The 10,376-nt window shown below is 54.8% G+C and overlaps 1 protein-coding gene across 1 annotated transcript in view; it reads right to left on the bottom strand.

Annotated features, from left to right (window-relative positions):
• Positions 1-10,376, bottom strand: part of FBLN7 (fibulin 7) — a 19,404-nt gene that overhangs the window by 7,360 nt on the left and 1,668 nt on the right. The window contains exons 3-5 of the mRNA XM_015563791.1: positions 6,346-6,516; positions 2,207-2,332; positions 192-329 (exon numbers count right to left, since the gene is read on the bottom strand). Of these exons, the coding sequence (XP_015419277.1) occupies positions 192-329; positions 2,207-2,332; positions 6,346-6,516 (435 nt within the window). The remainder of the gene's footprint in view (positions 1-191; positions 330-2,206; positions 2,333-6,345; positions 6,517-10,376) is intronic.

Here is a 10,376-nt window from a genome sequence, read left to right on the forward strand (position 1 = left end):
CACAGGGGCTGATCCCTGAGGCCGTGCTCCTCCTTTGCGCCCCCGGTGCGGACTGGGTGCGCCCATAGGTGGGAGGGCGGTGGCAGTGCCCCTTCCCTCCTGCGCCCCCCCTGCTGTGCCCGTCTGGCAGGTGGGCACCCCGTTGTGTCCCCCCTACTTCGAGTCCCCTCCCCGCGCCCCTGCCTACCTACCCTGGCAGACGCTGTCGCCGCCCGCCGTGCCGCTCAGCTGGAAACCCGCCTCGCAGCTGCAGTGCCGGGTCCTCTCCACCTGCGCGCAGCGCGGCGCGCGGCTGAAGGCGGGGTCGTCCGCCTGGCGCTCGGGGGCGGCTGCGGGGAGAAGACGAGTCAGAGCCGCCCCACTGTCCCCCGGACCTCAGGAAAGGCCGGGGAGCCCGAAGGAGAGCTCACTCTGCAGGCGGAGGAAGAGGGAGGGGGAGTCACCAAACCCCCCGCGGACTGCCCACCCCGTGGCCGGCACACGCGCTGCACCGAGGCCAGGCGGAGGGCGAAGGTCGGCGAAACCGCCTCTTCGTTCAGAACGGCGTGGCACACACCCAGTGCCCACAGCCCAGCGGGCACCGCAGTTCGCACCCACTTCTGGAGGGTTCTTTTGTGCTGTATTCTTGTTCTTTTCTACGTTTTTCTTTTTGTTTTTGAACCAAGAACAGAAATCAACTTTCTAATCAGAAAAAAAGTGTTTGTTTTTGGTAGTTGTCAAAGGATTTGCGCTCGCACGTGGTTGTGGGGAGGCTGTAGGAATGGGGGTGAGAGTTAGGGGATGCACACAGGACACAGACTGTGGGGTTCCTGCCACGTAATGGTCCCCAGAGGAGTGGGATTCAGACAGAAGCAGCAGGGTTGCCAGGGGAGGTGCTGGGCGCAGAGTCTCAGCTCTGACACGTGGAAAGGCTCAGGGGCTGGGTGGCTGCAGGACAACGTGAACGTACTTAGTGCCACTGAACCTGCCACCAAACCCTACACTTAAAATGGCAACTTTTATGTTGTTTGCATTTCACCACGACAGAAAAAGCAGTGACACTGGGTTTAAGAAAAAGTACTGAGCGGGAGACTCCCCCCTGGCTGCTGGACACACAGGTGAGGAAGCTCCCAGGTGTCTGCTAGAGGGTCCATGATGCTGTGAGGCAGGAGCTGGCTTTGGTGCACCCGTCATTCCCTCCTTCTCTTCCTGGGTGGGGGGTCCCCATCATGGGATACTTTATACATGAAGTGCCCCTGGGCCTGAGGAACAGCTGCCTAGAGGTCCTGATGGCAGAAGCCGTCAGCCTGCAAGACCAGCACATTTCGGTTGCGAGGGGCCCATTTCCTTTTCTGTCCTGTTTGTAAGGAGAGGCCGTGGGGCTGCCCAGAAGGGCCCGCCTCCCACTTCCGTCTGACAGAGCAGCCTCCTGGCGACCAACTGGAGGGGCTCGGGGCTCCTGGCAGGGCAGCCTTGTCCTGAGAAAACTCCCAGCAGGCTGGATGGAATCAGGACACGTGAAGCAGCAAATTTCTGGGGGCAACACTTACAGGTGGCCTTGGGCTGGTCCGGTGCAAGGACACTGAGTCTTGACAAAGCTCCTACTCTCCGGATACGGTGCCAACCGCCCGATCCTCCCCCCACACTGAGATGCCACACAGAAATCACACAGGACGTGCCAGGCTTTGGGGGCAAAGGAGCAGGATATACTTAGGATCTGACCTATTTATGTCATTTTGGTTGCATCGCAGTGTGGGAACCCCGTCCACCCCTATCGGTTCCGTATTGCATTTTCCTGCCATCTTCACGGCAGCCACTGTATGTCTCCCAGGCCTTCTGGCTGGCGAATATTTGGGGACTCTGTGTGCGGACAACCTCCCCACCACTCAGATGAATAGTCGCCCAGCTCTAAAGACGCCTGGCCTCTAACAGCAGCTGCAAACTTGCAGGTGTGATGGGACAGGAAGTCACTCTGTAGGTCTGCAGGGGAAACACTGACACGGGAAGGTGGCCACAAGGAAACAGCTCCGCCCAGCCCCAACCTGGGGACCTTTCAGGCTGTGAATCGGTCCTTCCACTTGAATTTTCTTCCATAAAAGGGTTCAAAACTCTGGTTACACAAAAGAGCTAAACTCCGTCCCTAGTACCTGCCTCGGTGCGTCTGGCGGCCCCTGACCAGGGTTCCCTGGCAGCGGATGTCCTTGCCCAGCCCCTCACGGCCACGTACCAGTCTGGGCCTGGTGCTGGCAGCGGCTCCCGGTCCTTCCTGGAGGGCAGATGCACGTGTACTGGTTGACTCCTTCTAAACACGTCCCGCCATGCTGGCAAGGCTGGCTGGCGCACTCGCTGATATCTAGGAAGATAAATCATTTTCAATCACAAGTCTGAGTTCTGATTCTAAAACAAACAAACAAAACACAGGATGGATGAACTGTCTTTACGTCGCATTTTGCCTCGGGCCTCCGCCTCCCCCTCTGTCCTTGCCACCACCTGCTGCAGGAGCTCAGATGCAGCCCATCCTCCCTCTGCAGGCCACATGCCTGCCAGCCTGGAGCTCTGCCGGTGGGTACAGCCCGTCACCTGCCCCTGTCAGCCAGCTCCCAGGTAAAACTGCCCCCAACGCTGCCCTTCAGCCAGCTCCGAGGTAGAACACCTTTAGGACAGGAGCTTAGTTTGGGGGAGTTTTAAGAGGGAGGGAGGGATGGCCCATGGAATGTACAGAGATGGGGAAATGCACTTTCCAATCCCACCTAGAAGCCCTCCCGTCAGTTCTCCTGACCCTTGACCTCTCCTTAATGCTGGAAAAGGAAACGGTTCCTTGTTCATCTACGCAGAGTCTGGTGGAAAAGCTCCATAGAGAGATACATGTTTAACAGTGCAATAGGTTTTCCTCTGTTGGTAGTTTTTCTTATTTACACTTTGTTTCCACAATGAACATTTATAAATTTCCAAATCAGGGGGGAAAAATGATATTTTGAAACCTTCAGGCCCCATCTGCATGTTGTGAATCCCGTAAGCCCAGTTTTGGTGGTGGCGTTCGGGCACCAGGGGCAGGTCTGGAGTTCCCGGGCTGACCATAGCGTCCTGGGGACGGTCCGAAACGCCCTGAGAGGCACCTGAGCATCCTTCCCTGCTGTGTCCTTCGAGAGGAAGGGAAGGTCTTCGCTCCTGATGAGAGCTGCAGCCTTGTGGGGCAGGTTGACCTCCTCGTGACTGGGGTGTCGTGTAGACTGTGACATGGTTTGTCTCCATCACGGAAGGACCCAGACCATCCAGATGCTGGGAGGAGCCATTTCAACTTCTCAGTGACCCCAACCTGGCTGTCCTCCCCCCACAGGCTCTGTTTTCAGATGAGGGGTTTCCAGGAATGTGCCTGGAGCCACACTGCACACAAAGCCACAGGCCCAGAGCTCCCGTTTCTACCTGTTGTCCACCCCTTCGGTTCTCACCAGCAACGTCTGAAAGCAGCAGACCTTGAGGCCATGAGGTCGTGGGCACAGAGCCAGGATTTGAACACGGGCGTCTTTCATTCTGGCCCCGGCGGGACCAGCGCCATGGCCTGTCCCCAGCCAGGCCTCCAGCAGGAGGCACCGAGCCCGGTCGCACCTGGACAATGGGGTGCAGGTGGGGTGGGGATTGTACCCAGGTGCCCCAGGTTTTCATTTCTAGACAGGACCCACACAGACTCTTATCTTGATCCACTCTTGGAGGCGTGCCATGGCGTGCCATCTGAGTCCCAACTGAAATTCCGCTGTCATCACATCGTGTCTGTCCCAGGCAGGGGCACTTCGTTAAGTGCATGGCGACTTCAGAGCTGCAAAGGGGGCACTGGAGAAGCTGTGGAGAGGCTGGGAAGGCAAAGCCTCTGTGATGAGCCCTGGCCACGTGGCTCAGTGGGTTGGGCATCGTCCCATTCACCAAAGGGTTGTGGGTTCAATTTCAGGTCAAGGCACATACCTAGGTTGCAGGTTCGATTCCCGGTCACGGTGGGTGCAGGAAGCAACCGATCGATGTTTCCCTCTCACATCAATGTTTCTCTCTTTCTCTCGAATATGAATAAAAACATATCCGCGGGTGAGGATCAAAAAGCAAAAAGCACTCTGATGATTCTGTCGCCCAACTTACTGTGAAGTGAGCACTTACTGTGTCCCTGGACCTGAGCTGTGTTTCACGCGCATGATCTGACCTCTTGTCCCTTTATTTCTCATTCTTTCCTGTGTTCTGTCATCTGGTTTCAAACTTCCCATTTCTCCCAACACCTCGTTTCTGAGGTTTTCTTTTATGTATGCCATCCTTTCACCGTTTTTATCTTTATAAAATTTCTTGCTGCTTGTTCGGACATATTAGTCACAGCTTTCGTCGGTTCTGTGGGCGTGTCTTTCTGGCATTTCTCCATTGGCTGTCGACTTTACTCTCTGTTTTCCTACTGTAGTTTGTATGGCTTATCTAGTCCTTTCCTATGACTCATCCTCAGGGAAGTAAGTTTTCCCGTGGAGCTTTGCGAGCTCCCTCACTCCAGGTCACAGGCCGTTGTATTCCGCGTTGGACACTTGCTCAGCTCTGCCCTGTCAATCCCCCCACTCTTGTCTGGACCATCCCTTCCATCCGCACCGATTTTCCTTGTTGGGCTCCATTTGGATTCTCCTCCCGCAGAGTCTCCACCATATTGGGGCCTGTCCCGGAACGCCCCGCGCGTTGCCAGGGGCCAGACTGCTCCAGAGGCAGAGGCTCCCGCTGGAACACACGAGCCCACACCCGAGGAACCTGGCCCAGGAAGGCCAGTAACAGGTTACTGTGCGTTCAAGAGATTTCTTTGTCATGATGGCAACAACAGCAGTGCGAAAACAGAAGACACAGAGGAACACATTGAAGATGCTCAAGGAGAGGACTCTCACGGGTGTTTTATGTCCCAGCGAAACGACACCCGATGGAAAAGCTGCACCTTTTGGGAACGTTGGAGAACTCAGGGAACTGCCCCGAGGAGGGACCGACCGGGGAGATGTCTGCATGAGGACGGCGACGTCACCAAGGGGCAGTGTCACAGGAGGGAGAGGACCACGGCGGGGACTCCCCAACAGACGTGTAGAGTGCTGTCCGGCCCAAACAAAACAAAACTCTGCCCTGAGCTGGCCAGGCCGCTGGAGTTACCTCCCGGTTTATAAGGGATACAGAGACAAAGGTGCAAACGTCCAGTTATAGTAAGTGCCAAGCCTGGCGGCTGTAGCTGCAAGGCTGCAGGACACAGAAAAGTGGTGAAGAGAGTAAACCCTAAGAGCGCTCATCACCAGGGAAAAAACCTTTTGTTCTTTTCTTTGTCTCTATAGGAGATGATGGAAATCTTTCAGGGTCAAGGGAAATCCAGAGGCAGGTCCCCTGTGTGTCCGCCTGTGACACCCCTTGCATTTCCTGGCTGGCTGCTGATTGGTCTGAGAGCTGAGCCTGTAATCCCCCTGCAAACCGCGTTCTTCCCAGGGGCTGGGAACCCAAGCCTGGACCCGCAAGTGTGCGCTGCTGCCTGTGCTTCTCAGGCCAACCCTCCGGTCGGGAGAGATGGTGCATTGCTGATGCTCCTGTATGTTTGCGAGCTACTCACGCGTTCAGATGCTGTTCTTCAAAACCTACTTGTTCGTGTCCTATTTGCGTTTCCCCTGCACTTCTTGGACTACATCATGGACGTTCTGCCCCGGCACATGTGCTCTGAGCCCGACCCTGAAAATGACTGGTATGCATGAAGACTGGACCATACATTTCTGAAAAGCCAACACGTGATGCGTGCCAAGTCTGATTTCTCTCAGCATCAAAGAAGTACTGTTTTCAAGCCCAACAGAGAGAAGAGAAGGCTTTCATGCCTCCCTCTCACCCAGTGGCCTCCCCAGAGCCGGTCACACCAAGTCCCACATCAGACACAAAGGACACCTGAGGGACTTCTTCAACCCCACAGGCCACCCGCAGCCTCACAAGCAAACGGCAGCCCAGAGCGAAGGAGACAAGAGGAGCGTTTCTGTGCAGCGTCTCCCTCTTGTCCTTCCCCACAACCCCAGAAGGCGTCTTGGCCCCGTTGGTAAGAGCAGAGTGAGGTGCGGAGGAACTGACGCTGGGGTCAGAGTGTCTGCGTGTGGATCAGCTCAGCCTGTCCCCCAGCGCTGTGGTCTTGGGCATTCTGTGCCTCAATTTCCCCATATGCAAAACAAGACTAAATTGTAGGGAGGATTTAGGGAGCTCGGACTGGTGGAGCTGAGTCATCAGACATTGTGCCCGCTTTCCTGCGGTTGAAAAATGGTGGCGGCATCAGGTGGAAAGGGTCCCAAGCAATGAGCTTTGCTCCCCAATAGGGCCCGGCTCCGAGGACCGTTAGGAGGGACCAACCTCTGCAGTGGGGCTGCTCCCCGGTCCAGGTGCTGTTGGGAAGACACACCACACTGCTAGGCCCCACCAGCTGGAACCCGGGGTCGCAGGTAAAATGGACTTCGTGATCCACTAAGTACTTGCTTCCAAACTTCCTGCCGTCTCGAGGGGCGTTCAGAGCGGGGCAGGAAACTGTAGGAGAAAAGGAAGGACCAGAGTGTTAGACATCACCGTCCACTACCAGGCTCCTCTGAGTGCCTCCTCCAGGCTGTGCACCAGGCTGGACCTCTTAAATGTCTCATCGACTCCTCCGAGCTCGCGTGGCCAGGGGTGAGGACTGCCCACTCCGTGGAAGATGAGGACTGCGGCTCAGAGACGCCAAGTGCTGTGCGTGGGCCTGGCCACGTGGGAAGCTCAGGGTGGGATTCCCCGCAGCCGTGCTGACACCTGACACTCTCGGAGCTTCAGGCAGGGCTTGGCCTACGTCCAGGCCTTGGCATCTGCTCTTCTCTCTGCCTGGGATGTTCTTTCCACAGAACGTTCCCTCTCTGGCTCCTTCTCACTCACATGGGCCTTCGCTTGAATGCAACCCCCTCCCAGAATGTTCTCTGACCACCACGCTTCGCTAAAACCTCCCACGGCACCTGCTATGCCGTGAGCTCCCTCTTCTTCCCTCCTAGATTTGTGACCACTGGAGGCCTCTTATTGCCGAGTTTGTTTCCACATCTGTTGTCACTTTTCTCCCCAGGAAGCAGCTCAAGGGGGACTATGCCTGGCCTGAGTCCCCGCTACATGCCCAGCCCAGCACCTGCCCCACAGTGAGCACCTAATACCTAATCCTTGAACACACGAGTAAATGAAACATTACCTACTGTGTTCTTACTATGTGCCAGGCACTAGATAGGCCAGTGATGGCGAACCTTTTGAGCTTGGCACGTCAGCATTTTGAAAAACCCTAACTTAACTCTGATGCCGTGTCACATATAGAAATGTTTTGATATTTGCAACCATAGTAAAACAAAGATGTATATTTTTGATATTTATTTTATATATTTAAATGCCATTTAACAAAGAAAAATCAACCAAAAAAATGAGTTCGCGTGTCACCTCTGACACACATGTCATAGGTTCGCCATCACTGATAGGTGCTTGGGAGAATCAGCGAACAAAACGCTGCTCTCTGAAGCCCTTCCTAGCAGGGGGGAGACCATGGATAACCCAGACCCACGAGCAAGTGGCAGAGTGAGGGGAGAGGGGAGAGTGTCATGCAGGAAATAGAGCAGGGAATCCTGGGGGCTGCACAGTGAGGGGGGTAGTCGTGAATGTGGTGGTCAGAGGAGGCCTCACTGGAGCCAAGAGTTGAAGATGATGGAGGCATAACCACGCAGAATCCAGGACAGAGGGGACATGCCAGTGCCTGGCAGGCCTGAGGAATGTGAAAGGGACCACTGTCAAGAGGGAAAGGAGTGGGGTCTCTTTGGGGTGAAAAATCTTTAAAAACCTCAAAGAAAGGAAAACCACTTGCTGGAGCAGCTTGCAGGTTAACCCTACCTGCATAGGTGGAATAGTATCTGGCACACAGTAGGTGCTCAGTAAATGTTAGTGGAATGAAAGAATGGATGCAGATCAATGAAAAATCGATTTGCAGCCCAGGCGGTATGGCTCAGTGGGCGAGCATCAACCCAGGAATCAGGAGGTCAGGGTTTGATTCCCGGTCAGGGCACATGCCCAGGTTGTGGGCTCGGTGATTGTCTCTGATCATTGATATTTCTATCTATTCTCTCCCTTCCTCTCTCTCTCTCTCTCTCTGTTAAAAAAAAACACACACAAAAAAACCCAACCAATTAAAAACATATTAAAAATGTTTAATAAAAAAATCAATTTGCAGCAATGATCCAGTCAAAAAGCTGGACAAAATATTTATTTAAATCTTCTTAAAAGCATCAAGTAGGTATAAAAATAGTGATGAGAAATTAATCTGTGAAGAAATTTGGGAGGGTGGCAGCAGCATTTATGCTGCTTTAGCCCCGGGGCAGGAGTAAATGAGAGAAAAATCCATGTGCAGTCACTTCCCCAGTGTGAGCCAGCGGCCTCTGTCCGGTGGACGACATGCCCCGTGGACGGTGTGCCCATGGCTGGCTCACTTCACTCCAAGCCCGTCCCAGCAAGTCTGCAGCCACAGGGGCATCCCCTGCCGCTTCCACAATAAGCTTCATGTGCAGGAGTGAGATCGGGGGGAGCCACCCCGGGCAATGGATGTGGATGGGACGAGACTGCCTGGACAGGCCCTGACGCCGACGCCGACAGGCTGTGATGCTCACAGGAAAGAACGGCTGAGAAAGCAGCAGGGAGATACTTAGGACAGAAGCCAAAGAGGAAGACCTAGGAGTCCTCGGGACTAGAAATTATTCTTCCTGACTCCCCCCAGATGCCCTTAAAAACAGCAAATTTCCCACTACCTGGGGCGAGCGTCTGGCTCCCATGGCCCAGGTGCAGTCACTCCACCCACCTCGGGGTCCTGACAGCTGCCAGACCCCATGCCCACACACAGAAGAGGTAGAATGCACGGTGGCAGTTTTTTTAAAAAAAGAGAATGGCCCTAACTGGTTTGGCTCAGTGGATAGAACGTCGGCCTGCAGACTCAAGGGTCCAGGGTTCGATTCCGGTCAAGGGCATATACCTTGGTTGTAGGCACATACCCAGTTGGAGGTGTGCAAGAGGCAGCTGGTTGATATTTCTCTCTCATCGATGATACCTTGGTTGTAGGCACATACCCAGTTGGAGGTGTGCAAGAGGCAGCTGGTTGATATTTCTCTCTCATCGATGTTTCTAACTCTCTATCACTCTCCCTTCCTCTCTGTAAAAAATCAATAAAATATATGAGAGAGAGAGAGAGAGAGAGAGAGAGAGAGAACCACTTAAAAAATCCTTGCATGGCTCAAGCAAGAAAGACCCAGAACTGGAGACAAGAGGGTTAGTAATTTAACGATACACCGTTCTGTGTGCACTACTGGGCATGGCTGGCAGTTTTATAAATGAACAGCTGCAGTTTCTCCTTTGAAACTCCCAGTGGCTGCAGGCAGCTCTGACCCTGCAGAAAGAGGAAGGATCTGGGACCTGCTACTGATACCTCACTTCTCCTGGCCGCAGCTTCCCATCTGAGGCAGGAAGGATAGATGCCCTTGCCTCTTCTCAGAGCCTGGCTGTGATAACCGCCCCCCACCGCCCCACCGCCCCCAAGGAGCCCCTGGCACCTGGGAAAGGGTGAGGGGGTCTGGCTGGCAGGTCTGGCTCTGCTCAGGGGAGCCGCGGAAATCAGGAGTCGACTCGGTGCTGTTGAGACTCTGGATTTGACAAAAAGGTACACAATCCAGCACCTTCCCCAGGAAACTTGATCTCACACAACCAAGAAGGTCCTTGATAATTTGCATTAAGTGCGTGACTGACATCAAATAGGCCACAGGCTCATGACTCCCCTCTCCCCCCGCCACTCCCCAGACCCCATCACCCTGAGGAGAGACCAGAGGAAATCCAGCCACCACTTCTGGGCCGTGGCAACGTGAAAGGTGAAAGCCGTTCCTGGGACAAGCAGGAGAAGACCCGGTGTGTGTCAGAGCCCACCCGCTGTGCTCATCAGACCCCCACCCTCACCTCCCACTGGGCCGAGTGTGCCCTCCTGCGGGAGGGCTAGAGTGCATGCCTGACACACTGCAGCCAGTGTTGGTTCCTGGATGGGCCAGGAGCGCCGCCCGGGTGCCAACACCAGTGGTGGCGGCGACGTGTGTGTTCGGGAGGGCACATGCGGGAACTCAGTGCTTTCCACTCAGTTTTGCTGTGCTCTTAACAGTGCTCTAAAAATTAGTGTTAAAACACTGCAGCCAGCTGGACTCTGCCTGCGTGGGGGTGGGGATGGGGGTGAGGGAAGGGGGGAGAAGCAGCTCTTGCTCTAAAAGTGGTGCCTTTTGAGGTCTGTGACCTTAACATGCAGACGTGAGCATTCTGCAGCCCAGAATGGAAAGATCTACGTGGGGGTAGGTGACATTCAGACGGCG

This window comes from Myotis davidii, unplaced genomic scaffold (genome assembly GCF_000327345.1).
Source record: "Myotis davidii unplaced genomic scaffold, ASM32734v1 scaffold939, whole genome shotgun sequence".
NCBI lineage: Eukaryota > Metazoa > Chordata > Mammalia > Chiroptera > Vespertilionidae > Myotis > Myotis davidii.